The 22,740-nt window shown below is 46.2% G+C and overlaps 1 protein-coding gene across 2 annotated transcripts in view; it reads right to left on the minus strand.

Annotated features, from left to right (window-relative positions):
- Positions 1-3,015: 3,015 nt before the first annotated feature.
- The window catches only part of slc7a11 (solute carrier family 7 member 11), a 195,422-nt gene continuing 175,697 nt past the window's right edge, over positions 3,016-22,740 (minus strand). Inside the window, exons 10-12 of one of the 2 annotated variants that reach the window (XM_088389996.1) lie at positions 21,854-22,003; positions 4,694-4,871; positions 3,016-3,947 (exon numbers count right to left, since the gene is read on the minus strand). In XM_088389996.1, coding sequence (XP_088246122.1) covers positions 3,892-3,947; positions 4,694-4,871; positions 21,854-22,003 — 384 coding nt within the window. In that variant the 3' untranslated portion in view covers positions 3,016-3,891. The remainder of the gene's footprint in view (positions 3,948-4,693; positions 4,872-21,853; positions 22,004-22,740) is intronic. The other variant, XM_088390002.1, reaches the window with a different exon arrangement.

Here is a 22,740-nt window from a genome sequence, read left to right on the forward strand (position 1 = left end):
GATACAGGGACCGAACTGCCCTTATCAGTTGGCTCGGCACCCCGTACTCCCGAAACACCCTCCACGGAACTTCCCGAGGGTCACGGTCGAACGCCTTCTCCAAGTCCACAAAACACATGTGGAATGGTTGGGCGAACTCCCATGCCCCCTCGAGGATCCTGCCGAGGGTGTAGAGCTGGTCCACTGTTCCATGGCCAGGACGAAAGCCACACTGCTCCTCCTGAATCCGAGGTTCGACCTCCCGACGGACCCTCCTCTCCAGCACCCCTGAATAGACCTTACCAGGGAGGTTGAAGAGTGTGATTCCCCTTTAATTTGAACACACCCTCCGGTCCCCCTTCTTAAAGAGGGGTACCACCACCCATCTGCCAATCCAGAGGCACCGTCCCCAACATTTACCCAATGTTGTAGAGGCGTGTCAGCCAGGACAGCCCCACAACATCCAGAGCCTTTAAGAACTCCGGGCGGATCTCATCCACCCCTGGGGCCTTGCCCCCGAGGAGTTATTTAACTACCTCAGTGACTTCAATCCCAGAGATTGGAAATTCAGCCTCAGAGTCTCCAGGCCCTGCTTCCACAATGGAAGCGTGTAGGTGGAATTGAGAAGGTCTTTGAAGTAGTCTCCCCAACGACTCACGACGTCACGAGTCGAGATCAGCAGCACGCTATCCCCACTGTAAACAGTGTTGACGGTGCACTGCTTCCTCTCTTGAGACGCCGGATGGTGTACCAGAATTTCCTTGAAGCCGTCCGGAAGTCATTCTCCATGGCCTCGCCAAACTCCTGCCACGCCGGGGTTTTTGCCCCAGCAACCGCTGGAGCCGCGTTCCGCTTGGTCATCCAGTATCTGCCTCCGGAGTCCCGCAGGCCAAAACGGCCCAATAGAACTCCTTCAGCTTGACGGCATCCCTCACCGCCGGTGTCCACCAGCGGGTTCGGGGATTGCCGGCACAACAGGCACCAACGACCTTACGGCCAAAGCTCCGGTCTGCTGCTTCAACAATGGCGGCGCAGAACATGGTCCATTCGGACTCAATGTCCCCCGCCTCCTCCGGGATGTGGCAAAATCTCTGCCGGAGATGGGAGTTGAAGCTCTTCCTGACAGGGAATTCTGCCAGACGTTCCCAGCAGACCCTCACACTATGTTTAGGCCTGCCAGGTCGGACCAGCATCTTCCCCCACCATTGGAGCCAACCCACCACCAGGTGGTGATCAGTTTGCAGCTCCGCCCCTCTCTTCACTCGAGTGTCCAAAACATGCGGCCGCAAATCCGATGACACGACTATAAAGTAAATCATCGAACCGCGGCCTAGGGTGTCCTGGTGCCAAGTGCACACATGGAAACCCTTATGCTTGAACATGGTGTTCATTATTGAAAATCCGTGTTGAGCACAGAAGTCCAATAATAAAACATTGCTCGGGTTCAGATCGGGGGTGGCGTTCCTCCCAATCACGCCCTTCCAGGTTTCACTGTCATTGCCCACATGAGCACTGAAGTCACCCAGTAGAACAACGGAGTCCCCAAAAGGAGCGCTCTCCAGCACTTCTTCCAGGGATTCAAGAAGGGTGGGTACTCTGAGCTGCCGTTTGGTGCATAGACGCAAATAACAGTCAGGACCCGTCCCCCCACCCGAAGGCGGAGGGAGGATACCCTCTCGTTCACCAGGGTGAACCCCAATGTTCAGGCGCCCAGCCGGGGGGCAACAAGTATGCTCGACGCCTCTCACCGTGGGCAACTCCAGAGTGGAAGAGAGTCCAGCCCCTCTCAAGAGGGCTTGTACAAGAGCCCAAACTGTGTGGAGGCACGTCCGTCTATGTCTAGTCTGAACTTTTCTGCCTCGCATACCAGCTCGGGCTCCTTTCCACCCAGAGAGGTGACATTCCATGTCATAAGAGCCAGCTTCTGCAGCCAGGGATCGGACCGCCAAGGTCCCGGTCTATAGCCGCCGCCCAGCTCAATTTGCACTTGACCTCTTTGACCCCTCCCACAGGTGGTGAGCCCATGTCTCATTTTCTCACCTCCAGGCCTGGTCCAGAGGGTGTCCCTGGTGACCTGCGTCAGGGCGAGGGAAAACAAGGTCAATTTATTGTACTCATCATAAGGGATTCTTGTGAGTCGTGCTTTGTCTGGACCCTCACCTAGGACCCTTTTGCCATGGTTGACCCTACCAGGGGTATGAAGCCCCAGACAACATGACTCCTAGGATAATTAGGACACGCAAACCCCTCCACCACGATAAGGTGACGACTCACGGAGGGGTCTATCCGCAATAATTGTTTTTTTTAAAAAATCCACTATGGACCGAGGCCGCAATAGGTGAACCACGAAGTTGCGAGGGATTACTGTATATATACTTTATACACGCACGCACCCATCCACACACACACGCAACCGTTGTTTTAAATGAGCTCTATCAAAATGGGAGTACATTCTGACACACACTTTTTCTACGTAATATAAGGCACATATATAAAAACTATTTTGAATTTAGTATTGCCATTATTAATTTGCAAGTGGGATGGCAAAAGCAAATGAAAAAATTTTGCTTTGGCTTTTACTACTACCATTATTGTTTGTTGATGTTTAATGCCTCAAATAAAAAAGCACAATTACTCATATATTGTGTGCTTTACTGTATTTAAACTTAAACCACGAAAATATTTTGACAGAAAATTGTAAAAAAAATGTTTACTTCATATGGATAACAAAGTGGCTCAGTGGCCTAGTGGTAGAGTGTCTCCCCTGAGACTGGAAGGTTGTGGGTTCAAACCCTGGCCGGGTCATACCAAAGACTATAAAAATGGGACCCATTGCCTCCCTGCTTGGCACTCAGCATTAAGGGTTGGAATTGGGGTTTAGATCACCAAATGATTCCCGGGCGCGGCACCGCTGCTGCCCACTGCTCCCTTCGGGGATGGGTTAAATGCAGAGACAAATTTCACCGCACCCAGTTGTGTGTGTGACAATCATTGGGACTTTAACTTTTTAACTTTAAAATCAAAAACAGCTCCACGAAAAATGAAAAGACTTTATTTCATTGTTTCCAGCACACTTCTTTCTAAACAATATATAATAGAATAGAGGGGTATTCCAGAAAGCGGGTTATGTGAAAACTCTGAGTTAAATTAACCCTGAAATAAGGGAAACTCTGAGTTATCCGTTCCAGAAAGAGAGGGATTTTAAACTCTGGGTCAGTTACTGTGGTAATTTACTCTATGACCATAACCTGCTTGCTGGCAGGTTTAATATAAGAGACCCAGAGTTTCAATCTGTCTCCTCCCACACAAAGAAAGCAGTTAATCTTGGATTGGTAGTTCATTCAAAATCCGATCAACATGGAAGCCGTAATAATTTTAAACGCTTTACGTCGCGAGAGAATCTTCTGACCCAGATTAGATGTTTTATCATTTCTTTTACCTTTTACAGCGTATCGTTTTTGTAAATGAAAAAACATGGAGTGGGAAGGAAAACAACAACCCCAGACTGAGCTTCAGTAAGGGGAGCACAGAATGGATTTGTGGAAAAAAAGTCACCGATGAGGCATACGCGAATACATGATACGGAGACTAGCACATGTGGTAGTGGGTCATGGGTAAGATTGAGTCGGGAAGGTTCCAGCCCAGATGCCTGAGCAGGAGTCTGCAGCTATCTCTTTTGGAGCTTCACTGCACTAGAGAAAGGAATGGGGGAACACTTCATCTCGTTGCCATGTAGACAGCCTTATGAGTCCTCACAATGTCTCAAAACACAGGAGAAGGAGGGGTAAGGGACATAAGAGGGTGCTGAAAAGCAAGAAAGATGAGTGAAAGGCGCAGAAGAAAAAGTGTTTGCCTCAGAAGAGAGCCAAAGAAGAAAATATAGAGTAGCTGTCTTTTGTAGAATTATTATTATTATTTCTCTGCAGGGACCACTTCCAGGAGAATCTGTAAGCTTCTGTTGATAGAATCTACAAACAGAAAAAAAAAGTGTTTATGAGCTACATATTACATTAATAACGATGATGGTAATTGGTGTCCACAAACCAAACAATATTAAAAATTTAGTCTTTTATCTTGTTAAAAATAAAAGGGAACTGACCCAAATGGTATTATATTTTGGTCTTAAATGATTTGTATCGTAGAACCTGGGATTGTCAGGAACGAGGGCTGCAGCTCGAAGTGAAGCTCTATCTTCATAACAAAATGCTATGTCCAATAATGCGTTGACACTGGTTGTGTACTAATTACAGCTTTACTTTTTATATCGCACACACCAACAATCAACACTTTACGGTAGTGTGCCATAAAAACATCAATGATGCCATCAATTGATCAACGTCAACTCAGTTGTCGTCATATTCCCATTTTCTCCCAAGCCATTCCCAGTCCGTCGAGCCAACTTCTGAAACAGGGGTTATGACTGCCAAACTCCCTGCTCTTGGCTCATCCTTTTGGCCCCTCCCACAGGGTATGAGCCTATCCCTGAGCATTTTGTCAGTGTCAAGATTATTTCACTGTTATGTGGTTTTAGAGTTGTGATTTCAGAAGGGTCTGCTATTGGTATTTTATGTAGATGACAAAGGAACAATGCACAAAACCTCAAAGTATCAAACACATTTGCATATTAATTATCTATTGACTATATAATTAACCTATATGTTGATGCCTAGTAATCTAACAATACATTCTACAGTAACCACTGGTTCAGATTTACCTAATATCCTTTGCAACCACTTGGGCCTACGGTTGAAGCGTACAAATATGTAGTAGGCAGGGATCCCAGTCAGGGAAATGGCAAATCCAATGCCTGTGTTGGGTGGGTCTGAGTACAGCGAGAGGAAGACCATGAAGAAACAAGTAAGGCTGAACACCACTGGGATGAAAATCGGTACCTGGGCAGAAAACAAGGGTGAATTACAGGTTTACATGTTTTTCAACACAAATTAGGTTGGCAATATGACATTTTGGCTTGGTTTGTTTTATTACGTCTTTCAAGTGGCATGGAAGTTCAGATGGTGCATAATTGGATATTGGATTTGGCCCAGAGGAGAAAAAGACAGCCTCTATGGGGCCTCCCCTACGAGTAGCTTATAGGCTTGCCTACAAAAGCGAAGCTAATGTCTTTGCCACGTCTGCAGACCGCACAAAGCCTAGATGGTTTAGCATTACTGCAGCTCAACGTTGAAGGCTTTACCACCGCTAAACTCGTCATCGAACAGATTGACATTAAAAACAAGGTGACTACAGTTCTACTGCAGGAGACCCACAATAAAAAACAAGAACTTCTTGAAGCTTCCTGGGTACAGTCTGGCTGGTCACACCGGCGACAAACATCACGGCACAGCGACGCTCGTTCGTAATGACATGGCTTGGTCAGCTATAGCACAGTCCGCAAAAGATGCAGAGGTGGAATGGATTGCAACTATAGTGCAAGACACCGCCATCGTCAACATCTACAAGCGAACAGGTTCACTCCAACATCTCTGCCAGATGTCCCAGCCTCCGCCATGTACGCTGGTGATTTCAACAGCCAGCACATAGATTGGGGCTACAGCAGCTCTAATGCTGATGGTGAATTCCTGGCAGAATGGGCCTCGACCACGGAGGCAACACTCCTATACGACCCAAAGGAGCCACGCACTTTCTACTCTGCACGCTGGAACAGCACCACCAACCCGAACCTAGCCTTTGCAAAATGCTCCGACAACGAACCGATACCAGAAAGACGTATCCTGGACAGATTCCCCTATTCACATCATCGACCATCGCTTATAACCATCCCATCTCGTAGCCCCGATGTCGAGAAGTTGGATGTCGCCCTCAACAGCGCCCTGCGGACTGTCTCGGGGTGCCTGCGAGCCACCCCAGTAAACCAATTGCCCATCCTCGCAGGCTAACATCAGACGAGAAGCAGCCACGCTGGCCCTCTCCCGAAAGGCACAGACCAGTTAATCCCACCTCCTCCATAAAATCGTCACAGAGACACCACGACGCGTGCGCCTAAAGTCACGATGCCCCTTTGCCATCCAAGCCCATGAGCTACTCAGCACAACATCAGCTGACGCTTCCAAGGCCACCTGGGTCAAGACCAAATGGAGAGAACAGTGGAAGTCAGCAGAACCATCTCGGCTGCACCACTACATCAATGACCCCACAGACGTCTTTGACCAGGACTTGCCCCGGAAACAGTGGACAACCCTCAACTGCCTGAGGACAGGCGTTGGACGCTATGGAGCTGCAATGAAGAGGTGGGGACTCGCAGATAGTGCCTCCTGCGAGTGTGGGGACCCAGTCCAGACAGTAGAGCACATCATCAGCAGTTGCCCCAAACACCGGCCACCGAATGGCAAACAAGGCCTGATTAATCTGGACGACGACACGTTGACCTGGCTCGCCTCAACAGAGCTGCAAGTCTGAAGTCATACGACAGAAGAAGCAAAAGCTGTTTATGAACAACATCCAGAAACGCCGCCGGGTTCTCTAGGCCCGAGCTCATGTAAAATGGACTGATGCAAAATGAAAAAGTGTTTTGTGGTCCGATTAGTCCACTTTTCAAATTGTTTTTGGAAGACCCCGGACTGTTGAACAACTGAAGCGGTTCATTAAGGAAGAATAGGAAAGAATTCCACATGAGAAGCTCAAGGAATTAGTCTCCTCTTGTCCAAAACGTTTGAGTGTTATTAAAAGGAAAGGTGATGTAACGAAGTGGTAAACATGCCCTTTCCCAACTTCTACTGCACATGTTCCAGCCATGATATTCTAAGTTAATTATTATTTGAAAAATAAAATACAGTTTGAGTTTGAGCATTAAATATGTTGTCTTTGTAGTGTATTCAATTGAATACAGGTTGAAAAGGATTTTCAAATCATTGTATTTTGTTTTTATTTACATTTTACACAATTTCCCAACTTCAACCGAATCCGAAAACTGAGTAGGCCCTAGATCTATCTAACTACCGTAATTTTCGGACTAAAAGTCGCTCGGAGTAACAGTCGCATCAGCCATAAAATGCACAATGAAGAGGAAAAAAAACATATATAAGTCGCACCAGAGTTTAAGTCGCATTTTGGGGGAAATGTTTTTGACAAAATCCAACACTGGCAAGTGTATTTTGACGTCATAGGTTTCCACACTTGAAAAGGAAGGACTTGACCAGACTGGGATTCCACTCTTTGTTCGGGTTTTTAATGAGCGAAACAATAAAGGTGAAAAACCGGTTGTCCCCTTCCCATGAGTTTTCTCCTTTCTTCGTGGAGCTCAGTGCGATTCGTTGCTACTGCTGTGTTGCTCGCTGATTAAAAGGATTATTGTTTGCTGCTGCTGCTGCTGCTGCTCACTGGACAAGACGATTGAGCTGTTTGCTGCTTATGAACCCTGGTGTGTGCGTGCTCCCAATCAGGATAGATTGCGCTCAGCTGTTGAGGCGCTCCACTGCATGCTGCGCGTTCACGTCATACACTTGCAGTGACCCCTTGTGGTCACATACACCCACAGACAGGTGTGCACCTCCCAGGTTGCCGCAACAAACACCAAGAAGAGACATGAACCAGCAACAACAGGCTAAACTACACGGTATGCTAACGTGATGTAAACACGAACAAGGAGCTGAGAACGGCCCTGATGTAACATTAACAGTGATTCAAATAACTATAACAAAAAGAACATGTTTATCAAACCATCTGTGTCACTCCAAAACATTAAATCCATCAAATTCTTTGTCCTTTGTGTAAACAACGCCACGTGTGCGGTGCGCCGCTGACTCGTCGTCAGTTGCAGTTCAAATTATTCCACAGGCCCATATAACTAGATATAAACTATATATCAAATAATCATATATCCATCCATCCATCCATCCATCCATCCATCCATCCATCCATCTTCTTCCGCTTATCCGGGGTCGGGTCGCGGGGGCAGCAGCTTTAGGAGGGACTCCCAGACTTCCCTCTCCCCAGCCACTTTATCCAGCTCATCCCGGGGGATCCCAAGGCGTTCCCAGGCCAGCTGAGAGACATAGTCTCTCCAGCGCGTCCTGGGTCGTCCCCGGGGTCTCCTACCGGTGGGACATGCCCGGAACACATCCCCAGGGAGGCGTCCAGAAGGCATCCTGATAAGATGCCTGAGCCACCTCATCTGGCTCCTCTCAACGTGGAGGAGTAGCGACTCTACTCCGAGTCTCTCCCGGATGACCGAGCTTCTCACCCTATCTCTAAGGGAGAGCCCGGACATCCTGCGGAGAAAACTCATTTCGGCCGCTTGTATCCGGGATCTCGTTCTTTCGGTCACGACCCATAGCTCGTGACCATAGGTGAGGGTAGGAGCGTAAATCGACCGGTAAATTGAGAGCTTTGCCTTTTGGCTCAGCTCTCTCTTCCTCAGAATTTCCTCGAAGTCGTCCGAAAGTCATTCTCCATGGCCTCACCAAACTCCTCCCACGCCCGGGTTTTTGCCTCAGCAACCGCCGAAGCCGCGTTCCGCTTGGCCATCCGGTACCTGTCAGCTGCCTCCGGAGTCCCGCAGGCCAAAACGGCCCGATAGGACTCCTTCTTCAGCTTGACGGCATCCCTTACCGCCGGTGTCCACCAGCGGGTTCGGGGATTGCCTCCACGACAGGCACCAACGACCTTACGGCCACAGCTCCGGTCGGCCGCCTCAACAATGGAGGCGCGGAACATGGTCCACTCAGACTCGATGTCCCCCGCCTCCCCCGGGACGTGGGAAAAGCTCTGCCGGAGGTGGGAGTTGAAGCTCTTCCTGACAGGATATTCTGCCAGACGTTCCCAGCAGACCCTCACAGAGCGTTTGGGTCTGCCAGGTCGGACCGGCATCTTCCCCCACCATCGGAGCCAACCCACCACCAGGTGGTGATCAGTTGACAGCTCCGCCCCTCTCTTCACCCGAGTGTCCAAAACATGCGGCCGCAAATCCGATGACACGACTACAAAGTCGATCATCGAACTGCGGCCTAGGGTGTCCTGGTGCCAAGTGCACACATGGACACCCTTATGCTTGAACATGGTGTTCATTATTGAAAATCCATGTCGAGCACAGAAGTCCAACAATAGAACACCGCTCGGGTTCAGATCGGGGGGGCCGTTCCTCCCAATCACGCCCTTCCAGGTCTCACTGTCATTGCCCACGTGAGCATTGAAGTCACCCAGTAGAACGATGGAGTCCCCAGAAGGAGCGCTCTCCAGCACTTCCTCCAGGGACCCCAAGGAGGGTGGGTACTCTGAGTTGCCGTTTGGTGCATAGACACAAACAACAGTCAGGACCCGTCCCCCACCCGAAGGCGGAGGGAGGCTACCCTCGTTCACCGGGGTGAACCCCAATGTGCAGGCGCCCAGCCGGGGGGCAAACGGTATACCCACACCTGCTCGACGCCTCTCACCGTGGGCAACTCCAGAGTGGAAGATAGTCCAGCCCCTCTCGAGAGGGCTTGTACCGGAACCCAAACTGTGCGTGGAGGCTAGTCCGACTATATCTAGTCGGAATTTTTCTGCCTCTGCCTCTGCCTGGCTCCTTTCCAGCCAGAGAGGTGACATTCCATGTCCCAAGAGCCAGCTTCTGCAGCCGGGGATCAGACCGCCAAGGTCCCTGCCTTTGGCTGCCGCCCAGCTCACATTGCACCCGACCCCTTCGGCCCCTCCCACAGGTGGTGAACCCATGGGAAGGGGGACCCACGTTTCCTTTTCGGGCTATGCCCGGCCGGGCCCCACGGGCGAAGGCCCGGCCACCAGACGCTCGCCTTCGAGCCCCGCTTCCAGGCCTGGCTCCAGAGGGAGGCCCCGGTGACTCGTGTCCGGGCGAGGGAAAACGAAGTCCATTTATTTCAATCGTCATAAGGGGCTTCTGTGAGCCGTGCTTTGTCTGGCCCCTCACCTAGGACCCGTTTGCCATGGGTGACCCTACCAGGGGCATGAAGCCCCCGACCACATGGCTCCTAGGATCATAAGGGCACGCAAACCCCTCCACCACGATAAGGTGACAACTCACGGAGGGGCACAATCATATAAACCACAATTTTATCAAACCATCCGTGTCACTCTAAATAATTAAATCCATTTGATTCTTCGTCTTTTGTGTAAACAACGGCGCATCTAACCCCGGAAGTGTGTGCGGTGCACCACTGACATCAGTTGCAGTTCAACTTATTCCACAGGCCCATACAACTATATATAAACTATATATCAAACTATAATATGAACAACAATTTTATCGAACCATCCATGTCACTCCAAATCATTAAATCCATCGAAATCTTCGTCCTCTGTGTCACTTTAAAAAAAAACAAAAACGCTGTTGAATCCGGAACTCCATGCGCCGCTGACGTCAGACTCGTCGTCAGACTCGTCGTCAGACTCGTCATCAGACTCGCCGCCAGTTGCGGCTCCAATTATTCCACAGATCTACGTATATAACTATATTGTAGCGTTACCAAAGTAACCGTCTCTTTTTTTCACAAAACAAGAGCTCAACATATGTGTGTGTGCTCCAAGCAAGCGCCCTGGATCTCTCTTCCCCCCTCCCCCCCGCCTTCACGGCCTCACTAGACAATCGGAAACTACTGAAGTCTAACAACATACACGTTGCTACTCTAAATAAACTATATGTCAAATAACTATAACATAAATAACAAGTTTATCGAACCATCTGTGTCACTCCAAATCATTAAATCTCATGACTCCGGAAGTCACTGAATGGAACTCATTGTCAGTGAGGCTCCGATTATTCCACAGACATAGTGCGCCCTCATGCGGTTTAAAGTGAAAATAACATGTGAAATGATCAACTAATGTGTTAATGATCAAGTAAAAATTTGTGAATAATTTCACATACAAGTCGCTCCTGAGTATAAATTGCCCCCACCCAAACTATGGAAAAAAAACGCGACTTATAGTCCGAAAAATACGGTAAATAACTCGTCTATAAGTGATGAAAACCCAATCGCAAATTTACACTGTGGCGGTGTAAAAACACGAGTTCTCCGCGTGAGCTAAGTTAACAAGTGGAAATTATGTGACGAAAGTAGCGCCAAAATGCTGCCGAAAATAAGGCGGCTGTTGTCGCATCACTGCTGCCAGTGAGTTAGGTTTACAGAGGTAAGCCGATTTCCGTACTCACAGCTTAACTAATTTTTGAGATGTGCCAAAAGATGCCGTTGCAGTGGGCGGGCGAATGCTCGCGAGTCGCCGAGCCTAACGTTGCCCGGCTGGCTGGCCGGCCGCTTCCGTACCCCCCCCCCCATATATAAAAAAAAAAAAAATCTCAATGAATTTACACGATTCACGAAAATGATACTTTCGATGGAAAATTCTCACCCCTGTGACAAATCTGATAAATTAAATTGTTAGCAATTCGGAGGACACGGCCTGCTTGAACACGTAGTAACACACAACTTTGGAATATGATTTTGCTTTGCCATAATTTTAATCTGTAACAGATTGATCTTAATATCATTATATATGGTAAAATTAGAAGAACCCATTATTATGGCTAAGTATGATTGTGTTAAGTTGATCATTACTAGACAAGATGTATGTGTTATTGATGTTGCAATGTTTAATCAATATCCAACAAGAATTTAACATTTTTGTTCCATCTATACATTAATGTATTAAGTTGAGAGGAGACATCAAGGGTTAATAGTGGTACTAACTGGTGGAAGACTGCGATCCCACGCATGAGCCTGACCCAGAGGTCACCTTATCCGGTCAAGGATGCAGCTGCAGTCTATTTTTAGAAAAAATATAGGTGGAGGACCTATAGGGCCCTATAGAGACCTATAGGGAAATCCCCGTCACGTGCAGGAAGGCCTATGGGGACCTATAGAGGCCTATAGGGAAATCCCCGTCACGTGCAGGGAGACCTATAGGGGAAGTCACATGCAAGGAACATGCATGTTCTGACAACATCCCGGGTCGAGCGCTGAAGGACTGCGCTGGGGAGCTGTCGAGTGTCTTCACGGACATCTTTAACGTTTCCCTGCAGCAGGCCATCGTCCCCTCGTGTTTCAAGGCTGCCACCATCGTTCCTGTGCCGAAGAAACCTGCACCGTCCTGCTTCAATGACTACCGCCCCGTGGCACTGACGCCCATCATCATGAAGTGCTTTGAGCGGCTTGTCATGGAGCACATCAAGTCCGTTCTCCCCCCCACCATTGACCCTTTCCAGTTTGCGTACCGTGCCAAGCGGTCTTCTGAGGATGCCATCTGCTCTGCCCTCCACTCGGCCCTCACCCACCTGGAGAGAAAGGACTCATATGTGAGGTTGCTGTTTGTGGACTTCAGCTCTGCCTTCAACACCATTGTGCCGCAGCGACTCATCTGCAAACTCGACGAGCTGGGCCTCAGTACCTCCCTCTGCAACTGGCTACTGGACTTCCTCTGTCAGAGGCCTCAGGTGGTGCGTGTTGGCGACAAAATCTCCGCCAGCATCACGCTGAGCACGGGAGCCCCCCAGGGCTGCGTGCTCAGTCCATTGCTCTTCACCCTGCTGACGCATGACTGCACTGCGACCTACAGCGACAACCGCTTAGTGAAGTTTGCTGACGACACGACTCTGGTGGGTCTCATCACGAAGGGCGACGAGACTCGGTACAGGTCGGAAGTTGACCTTCTGACCACGTGGTGCAGGGACAACAACCTCCTGCTGAACGTCAATAAGACCAAGGAAATCGTTGTTGACTTCCGGAAGGGTCACACAACACACCTGCCGCTGATCATCGATGGTGCTGTGGTGGAGAGGGTGAGCTGCACCAAGTTCCTGGGGGTGCACATCAGTGAGGACCTCTCCTGGTCCGCAAACACCTCGTCACTGGCGAAGAAAGCTCAGCGCCGCCTGTACTTCCTGCGGAAGCTCAGGCGTGCATGTGCTCCTCAGGCAGTCCTGTCTACATTCTACCGTGGCACCATTGAGAGCGTCCTCACCAGTTGCATCGCTGTCTGGGGTGGTAACTGCACTGAACAGAACTTGAAGGCCCTGCAGCGCATAGTGAATACGGCTGGTAAGATTATTGGTGCTTCGCTCCCCTCCCTGAAGGACATTTACACCTCCCATCTCGCCCGCAAGGCAACCTCGATTGCCGGAGATGTGAGTCACCCGGCTCACTCTTTGTTTGACCTTCTGCCCTCTGGGAAGAGGTACAGGAGCCTGCGCTCCCGCACCACTCGCCAACAGCTTCTTTCTCCAGGCTGTTAGGGCCCTGAACTCGCTACCCCCTTCTGCGTAGCGTGCGGCACTGTTGCGCTATTTTCAGGAATGTCTGCTGTACGCGCACTTGCTCCTTTTTTTTTTGCTCCTCTTATTTATTTATTTATTATTGTGTTATTTATTCATTATTTATTCAGCACGCTTTTGTTGTACTTGTTTACTTGTTTGTCTGTTGTGAGCCATGTCTTGTCACCGTGGGATAGGGGGGAACAAAATTTCGGTTTCTTTGTGTGTCTTTGGCATGTGGAGAAATTGACAATAAAGCTGACTTTGACTTTGAAAAAAAGGAAGGCCTATAAATATGTTGTCCTGACACAGAGCAAGGCTCTTCTTCCTGGTCAGGGTGATGGCCCTGACGCCGCCCGGAGTAAAGAACGCCAATTAGACGAAGATGGATTTTTCATTATTTTTGAGATTGGACCAAATTCTACTAAAATGAATTTCTAGAGTCTTCGAATTGGACTTTGTCAAATTTTAAGCTTCGAATTGGACTTTGTCAAATTTTAAGCTTCGAGGAAGGCAGAGGAGACAGCTTCTTCTGGCAGCAAGGCGAAGACGCCAATGTAACAGCGTTGGCTAATCTCCTCATCGGCAGACCTTTCCTCTTTTTAAACAAAATTCGGATTTTGAAACAAAGGAGAACTGATCACTCGACTTGTTCAACCAAATAGCATTTTAGACCTTTTGTCTTCTCTTTTGCTCTGAGATTGGTGAGTGGAATTATTGTTGTTTGTTTGACTTGTAATTCATTTTCTTGCTTATTCATTAAATTTCTTCTTAATCCTTTATTCGGTTATCGATTATTTCGTATTAACTATGTTGAACATGGTTTTATATGCAATAATTAGAACTTTAAATTTTCTTTATTTCCCTATCATAGTAATTCGTTAAATCCGTTTGATTCTTTTTAAAGTGAAGACAGCTTTAATCCTTAACATCAGAAATTGTCAGATCTGGTTCGAAATAGTTATCTTAAGCTCAGCTAGGGCAAGTGCGCACGAGTGTAAATTAACGAATCCCTGAAGTCTTAACAAAGACATCTAAATATATCCGAGATTTAACAAAAGCCCCAAATCAGAACAGAGCCACAAGTAGGGCGCAGTCATTCTGACACCGTGTCTCGACCTTAGTTACCCTACACGAGCGTCGCTTGACTTTATCCAAAGTCCGGCCCACGAGCCAAATCCAGCCCCCGGTCAGTTTTCATACAGCTTTAATCCTTAACATCAGAAATTGTCAGATCTGGTTCAAAATAGTTATCTTAAGCTCAGCTAGGGCAAGTGCGCACGAGTGTAAATTAACGAATCCCTGAAGTCTTAACAAAGACATCTAAATATATCCGAGATTTAACAAAAGCCCCAAATCAGAACAGAGCCACAAGTAGGGCGCAGTCATTCTGACACCGTGTCTCGACCTTAGTTACCCTACACGAGCGTCGCTTGACTTTATCCAAAGTCCGGCCCACGAGCCAAATCCAGCCCCCGGTCAGATTTCATACGGCCCACAGCTTCGGTTTTATAATGTATTATTTATGGCCTGCCTGCACAGTCAAACTGAATAAAAAAAAATCATGAAATGTGAAACTGTAATTCCTTCTATTACCAAGAGGTGGCAGCACCACCACTCTCCTCTCATTTCTGCCATGGCAACTGCAAAGAAAACAAGGAAAGTTGACATTGAGGGCAGTTGCTTTCAAGAGAAATGGGAATTATAATACTTCTTCACTGAGAGCCTTGTTTAAGGATTTCAACCTAAAGAGACACTATCAGACTAAACATGCTAATACATACGACAAGCTAACAGGGAGTGACCGCGCTGATAAAGTGAAGCAGCTCCAAGCTAAACTGGCATCACAACAGTGATTCTTTACGCGGGGCTGTGAGTCAATAGTAAATCAAAAGTAAATATTACTTAATATTAAATATTACGAAGTGGCCATGTTAATACTGTTGATGTTATGAACCTGTAAACGTGACACAAACTATTACTTTCTGAAAGATATTGTAAATGACAAGAGCAAAATTCACTTGTTTTAAGTTTTAATAATAACAGACAACTTTGCATTACTTATAACTCCTGTTTAAAATGTTCATGAGGCAAAAATGATTTTAAACTCATGTAAATTTAAAGTATTTCATACAGTTTGTTCAATGTTACTTGACTCTTCAGATATGAATGAAAGGCAGAATATGTGATTATAGAGTTGTTCAAATCTGCCTAAGTGGCTTATATTGGGTTATTTTGTCATTTAAAAATAAAGACAATTGGGACACTGAAATTTGTTTTATAACAGTGTGTATTTGCATGAAATGTTTGTAGTTAAAAAATGTCCGAAAAAACTATTGGCCCCCGGGCCCCTTCACTTTATCAAATCCGGCCCTCCTTGCAAAAAGTTTTGACACCACTGCTTTAAAAGGATTGGCGTCATAAAAAGATTAGATTGATTCCTTCAGAATTAATTTAATAAAGGTGGTTAGCAACTCAGACGAGTCTTTTCACCCCCGGCTTATTTAACTCTCGTCTCCCCATGAGAGCTGCATTACAGCGACGCGGGGACAAAGGAGAGTTTGGGCCTTTAAATGGAGGTCGGGACACTTAGGTTTAATAAGTGCAGATTTGACACGTCTTAATCATTTGTATTAATTTCTCTCTTTCAATAATTCCTTTAGGATAAAAGGTCATCGTATACCGTAATTTTCGGACTATAAGTCGCGTTTTTTTCCATAGTTTGGGTGGGGGGGCGACTTATGAGGAGTAACGTATATGTGAATTTTTTAAAAAAATTTCAAAAAAAAAAGTGAAACCGTGATAAACGAACCGCGATGTAGATAGGGATTACTGTAATTTCAATTTCAAGTGACGTCAGCAGCGCGGCGGTTGTTTACAAAAAGGACAAAGATTGATCACGGGATGACGAGGATAATGAAGGGCCCCACGTACGACCGGCATCATCAGCGGCTTTGTTTCTAAGTGACACGGAGGACGAAGAGTTTGAAGGATTTAAGGATTTGGAGTGACACAGAAGGTTTGAAAAACTATTATGGGTTTTACGCATGCCCGGTCCTACTCTATGGAGCTCTCTTTCACCTCCGTGGATAGAAGTCGGTGGCCGGCGCTTGGCCGGGTGGCTGTCCGGGGACGGTGGATGGGGCTCGGTCATGGCTTTTAAGCACGCCCGGTCCTATTCTATGGATCTCTCTTCCACCTCCGTAACTGGAAGTCCACGCCACCACACGCCTGGAAGTTTGTTTTGTTAAATGAAGAGCCGTTTACCAAACCCCGTCTTTCCTTGTACTTTATTAACGCTACAATATAGTTATATACTAGATCTGTGGAATAGCGACGAGGCTGACATGAGGGCGCATGCGCGGCGTTGTTGACAAAGGAAGAGGAATCTGATCGATGGATTTAATGATTTAGAGTGCACAGATGGTTTGATAATATTATGGCTTATATAATAGTTATTTGATATCTATTTTATATATCGTTATATGGACCTGTGGAATATTTTGAAGTTCAAGCGCCGTCAGCGGCGCGCACCCATTGTTGACAAACGACGATCGATGGATTTAATGAATTAGAGTGACACAGATGGTTTTATAAACGTGTTATTTATGTAATATGTTTTTTAATAACTCTGAATGTTACGTCAGGCCCGTTCTCAGCTCTTCGTTTGTGTTTATGTCACGTTAGCATACCTGTCGTTTAGCCTGTTGTCGCTCGTTCATGTCTGTTCTTGGTGTTGGATTTTGTCGAATAAATTTACCCCCAAAGTGCGACTTATACTCCGGAGCTTCTTATATATGTTTTTTCACGTTATTGTGCATTTTATGGCTAATGCAACCTATATTCCGGAGCGACTTTTAGTCCGAAAAGTACGGTACATTAGGGACGTTCTGATCAGGGTTTCAAGATGCCGATACTGGTACCAATCTTCTATGAGGGTGATCGGCCGATACCAATCACATGGATACGGTGTAATTTTAAATTTTAGAGGACAACTGATTTTCCTTAATCTTAAAAAAAAACATTTGTTAAACTTCTATCCCTTCATTATTCAAAAACAGGAAATTTCTTCAAAATGATAGTGCAGAACATGTATGATTCAGTTACGATTTTGATCTGTGGAATATGTTGTTTATTATTTCCCCTAAGTAAACACAACTGCTTGTAAATGTATTTTACAGATTAAACACAATGATAATCAATAGTCAGGTTTGCTTACAGCAGGGGTGGTTAAACGTTTTGACTTGCGGGCCGAATTGGGTTCTAAATTTTGACCGGGGTGCCGAACCAGGAGCAGATGGATGTAGTGTTTGTGTGAAGTAATATAAACGACACGTAAAGATCATTGCATAAAACGTTTTGGCCTTTAGTTGGTAGTAAAGCATGGATAATAAAACAAAGCTTTATGAAAACAAATGAAATTATTAACAGCATTAAAAAATATATATTTCACCAAAAAACTACTATCAGTGAATCTCACTAAATAAGACACTGTTATTATGAATAACAGTTTCCATCACTTCAGCACCAGCACGTCAGATTTATGAAAGATGTTTACCTAATGAGGCAAAATCACATCAAACGGCAACATTCTAACCGAATACATCATCTTGAAGAATCAGTGAAAGTATACATCTAAATAAAGTAATAAAGAAATCAAAACGGCAACACGGTGGCAGATACCTGACAACCAGAGCAGAGCTTTAACTCACAAACACCGGTGACGGGACGGTGACGCGACTGCGCACAGACAGGAGGTGGAGCGGCTGGTCCACTGGTGCAGCCAAAACCACCTGGAGCTGAACCCGCTCAAGATCGTGGAGATGACAGTGGACTTCAGGCGAGACCCTTCACCACTTTCACCTCTCACTATCCGCAGTAATACTATTCTCTCCACAGACACCTTCAAGTTCCTGGGATCCACAATCTCTCGGGACCTGAAATGGACCAGCCACATAGACTCTGTCCGGAAGAAGGCCCAGCAGAGGCTGTACTTTCTGAGACAGCTCAGTAAGTTCAACCTGCCACAGGAGCTGCTGAAGACCTTCTATACTGCCATCATCCAGTCTATTCTCTGCGCCTCCATCACTGTCTGGTTTGGATCGGCCTCCAAACAAGACAAGCACAGACTGCAATGGACAATCAGGATTGCAGAAACAATAATTGGAATCAACCTCCCATCTATCCAGGACTTGTACCTGTCCAGGACCAGGAAACATGCAAGTAACATCTCTATAGACCCTTCTCACCCAGGTTGCAGTCTATTCAAACTACTCCCCTCCGAACGGCATTACAGCGCTCTGTATGCCAAAACCAGCAAACACAGAGACAGCTTCTTCCCCCAGGCTGTCGCTTTGATAAACTCACACCACTCTTAGAGTCTCAGAGTCATTGCTGTGCAGTAACATCCTGCTCTTGACGCTTGTCTATATTATGTGTACTATGTGTCCACTCTGTATCCATTGCAGCCTGGCCATCCTAGAAGAGGGATCCTCCCATCTGTGGTCTCCTCTCAAGGTTTCTCATTTCCCCTAGTAGGAGATTCGAGATTTTCCTTGCCCTCCTGGGAGTTTAAGATCAGGGGATGTTTGAGGATGTTTGTCAATGTTCGCACATATCCTGCGTGTTGTTAGTCACCTAAATGTTAAACAGAGGCTGAGATGTATCAAAGTCGAATTCCTTGTTTGGCATGCTCAAACATGGCCAATAGAAATTCTTGAATCTAGTGACCTTAAGAACTTTAAAAGTTAAGATTAGTCACAAATAGACAGTGCGTCAATGTCCTTGAGCATCCTACATTGTTTGAAAATGAGAATGGTCGCTAGTTTCAATCCCTACTATTATTTTCAAAATGCTTTTTTTTTTTACATCAAACTAGAGAAACTCCCCTTCATTTTTAGTGGGAAGAGCATTGTTGGTCTCCATTTTTTGCTAGTGCATTATTGTCTGGAGTAAAATTTGTTGTGATAATTCTCAGGATAGAGCCGAGGCGTCGGTCCAATAGCCTAGATCTGTGACGGGCTTTGTTGACGTTCATGTGGCTGAACGTCTGCTCACCCACGTAGGTCAAGCCAAATTGTCCACTCTTTTTTAAAACTCGGCCCTCATCGTCCACCTTTCTTTTCCTCGGGCCACTCATTTTAACACTAGAAGGTTTGTGGGTGGCTTTAGCGTAAAACTGTATCTGAAAGCTCAGCGCGCAAATTACAAGAATGCTGACGTCACAGCCCACAGTCGAAATTCGGCACTGATAGAAATAGAGCGTGGAGTGCGCCGGTTCCGTACTACTGAGTACATACACACACTTGTGAGTGTGCACCGAGCTTTCTGACACGGCTTCCGGGAGTAAATGTTTACTGGCGCTTCCCTATCTACTGGGGAAACATCGTCATTGCAGGGAAAACGACCCCCAAAAAAGTTTAATAATACAATTTTGTTAGGGTTGATAGATTAGTTTGATCCTATGCTTATGTTGGAATGTAACCTGTAACAATTAAACTCGCTTGTCCTGTCTTAACAAAAGTAGTAGAACAAAGTGACAAGATCTTTTGAACTGATTGACCAGCTGCAGAGGAAGCAATCAAAGTTGTTTTGTTTACACAACATTGTGAAAGACCCCCTGCTGTGCTTTGATCAGCAGGCCAGGGGATTCGGCCCCATCCTGTCTACCTCTGACCCCCACTCTCACCCCCGCTCTGTTTCTCTCAATAAAAATGCTCCTGCAGGAGGCCTGAGTCAGACTGCATTCGATCATCGCTGTACACACAGCGACGAATGGACTCTCCACCTGCAGGTGCTTAAAAGGACTTACTTGTCTCCTGTTTGGTTCTTGCAAAAAAGGTTGGCGTGTGCACAACTCTAACAAATTTATTCAGGTTTGGCGGGCCGGATTAAACGGCCCCGTGGGCCGGATGTGGCCCGCGGGCCGTAGTTTGCCCATGATTGGTCTAACCTAACAAAATATGTACACATTGCTGTTGCTATCTCTTCACACCCAAACTGAAAATGGCTTTCTGGATTCCACACCAACCAACCCGGATGAGATCTGAGGTGGTTCTTTAATTGACTATGGACATCGACGTTACTGTTTCTTTGGATAGTTTTTATATTGTTTGTTCAATGTTACCCACTCTGCATCCGTTGCAACCTGGTCGTCCTAGAAGGGCGATCCTCCCACCTGTGGTCCCTTCTCAAGGTTTCTCCTTTTTACCCAGTTGGGGTTTTCGGAGTTTTTCCTTGCCCTCTTGGGAGTTAAGATTAGGGCAGGGGTCCCCAACCAGTCCGTGGGTCACTTGGTACCGGGCCGCCAAGCGGCACAGAAAAAAAAAAAAAAAAATTTTTTTTTTTTTTTTTTAATCGACGATCAATTAAGTCAGGTCAAGACGCTCATCCCGGTCACGTGACATGTTTACCCAGTCAAGCCCGCAAATCAAAAATGAGTACGAATTTATTTTGAAAAATATTAAAAAATTGGCATTTCTCTCCCAATTACATCCGTCGGTTCAGGTCAAGACGCTCGTCTCGGTCACGTGACATGTCACCTCAGTCGAGCCCGCAAAGCAAGCAAATATGAGATGTTTGGAAAGCTTCTTCGAACAGGGAAAAAACCCAATGAGGAGACTGAGGAAGAAGAGGCTACTACTTCTAAGAAAAGGAAAACTGCATTTAAAAGGAAATTTCTGGAGTCCTACTTACAATATGGATTTATCGCCACTGGTGACTCTGACGCGCCAAGCCCACTCTGCATAATATGGGGCGACAGGCTAGCTAATGAGGCAATGAACCCTTCAAAACTGCTTCAGCACATGGAGACCAAGCATCCGGTATTAAAAGACAAACCTTAACCACATCGGGTGTCAATGTCTCCGATTATGCCTAGAAGGGACCGGCTCGTTTCTGAGAAACAAGCTCAGTGCTCCCACTAATTCAACGTAATTGTGAGGTTTTTTTTTATGTCGTTTATACTTTTTTTTATGCCAGTTGTGTCATCTTATTTCATTGTATTTATATATTTATTATAAATGTATTATTTATTTATAGAAATGCATTATTTATTTATATAAAGGCCAGTTCGCGAAAATATTTCTGACACGTAACCGGTCCGTGGCACAAAAAATGTTGGCGACCACTGGATTAGGGCATGTCAAGAATAATTGTCAACTGTGACCATGTGAAGCCCTTTGAGACGTGTTTGGGATTAAGGGCTATATAAATAAAATCATAACGGCCCTCTGAGGGGAGCCGCAACTATAAAGTGGCTCTCAGTAAAAATGAGTTTGACAACGCTGTAATCTAAAGTGTTTAAAATGTTCAAAATTCGATAAATAAATAGAATATAACGTGATTCTTTAATTTTTTATTTAGTACCCTATTTAGCTATTTTACAGGGTTTTACTAATGTTTTAAGTTTTGCTGTGGTATTGTCTCAGTACTGGTATTTTATGTAGGTTCAGTATCAAACTCAAATTGTTGGTATCATGACAACACTACTGTTCACACCGCTGCAGATGGAGTGCTAAAGCAGAGGTGCCGAAAACTGGCACTTGTTATGTTGGCCCCCTTGAAACCTTTGTCCAAGCATGTGGGTTTGCTCTCTGAAAAAATGACCTGCTTGGATTAAATGTATGTGAAAAGTTAAATGTGTATAAAAATACTTACTTTAAAGGGTCGTGGGAGGTCAGGCCGTGTGTATCGAAGGTAGATTAAACCAAGTACTACCACACCAATTGATAGCCACCGCAGAAAGCTCATGAAGTTTAACAGGCTGTAGATGTCTCCCAGAAACAGCTGGAGCATGGTGATTGGATACTGCACAGACAGTTAGGTTAGGGTTTAAAAGTGCTGTAACACTCATCTAAAGAACATGGGCCCTAAATTGTATTTTCACACAGAGATATTTTATTCAGTTTGTGGGTGTGTGGGAATTCGAACGAAAAATTCTCGATTTTTTTTTTGCTTCGGTTGTCGAACAAAAATTCGCAAGTCAAACCTCGCGAGATGTGCCGAGAGGACCCGAGAAAACCCGACCGCGCAGCCCGGATGCCGACTAACTCCGTTCGTTGTTATTGTGTTTTCATTACTTTGAGGATTGTTTTAACCCCAAATCATGCCTCCAAAGAAAGCAAGTGGGAGCAGTAAAGCCATCCTAAAACACAAAGACGCTCTTAAAGCAATGCGACAGTGAGCGCCCTGCGCGCTGCGGTTGCGCGATCGGACCAAATTAAGCTCCCTGCGCACTGAGGTTCACTTAAATTTTGGAAAGTACATCAGGACTTTAAAAATATTTTGTAAATTCCAGCGACGGCTCTGTCACAATAATGCGACCAGCGCGGTGCAGTTGCGCGGTCGGCGGCGCACTACGGTTGCGCGTTTGGCGGTGCGCCTCGAGATTGTTTTGCCTCCACTTACGAACCAAATTACGAATCCGTGAGCAACCCTCTCACAGCGTGTCAGGTTACGTTGTGACACGTGTGCATGTCTCTACTTTGCTCAGCCACTTTCTGTGTAGGTCTCGACGTGGTTCTTTTATCACAAACAAGATACTT

The sequence above is a fragment of the Syngnathus floridae genome, chromosome 1, assembly GCF_059516105.1.
Source record: "Syngnathus floridae isolate MCC-2025c chromosome 1, RoL_Sflo_1.0, whole genome shotgun sequence".
Lineage (NCBI taxonomy): Eukaryota > Metazoa > Chordata > Actinopteri > Syngnathiformes > Syngnathidae > Syngnathus > Syngnathus floridae.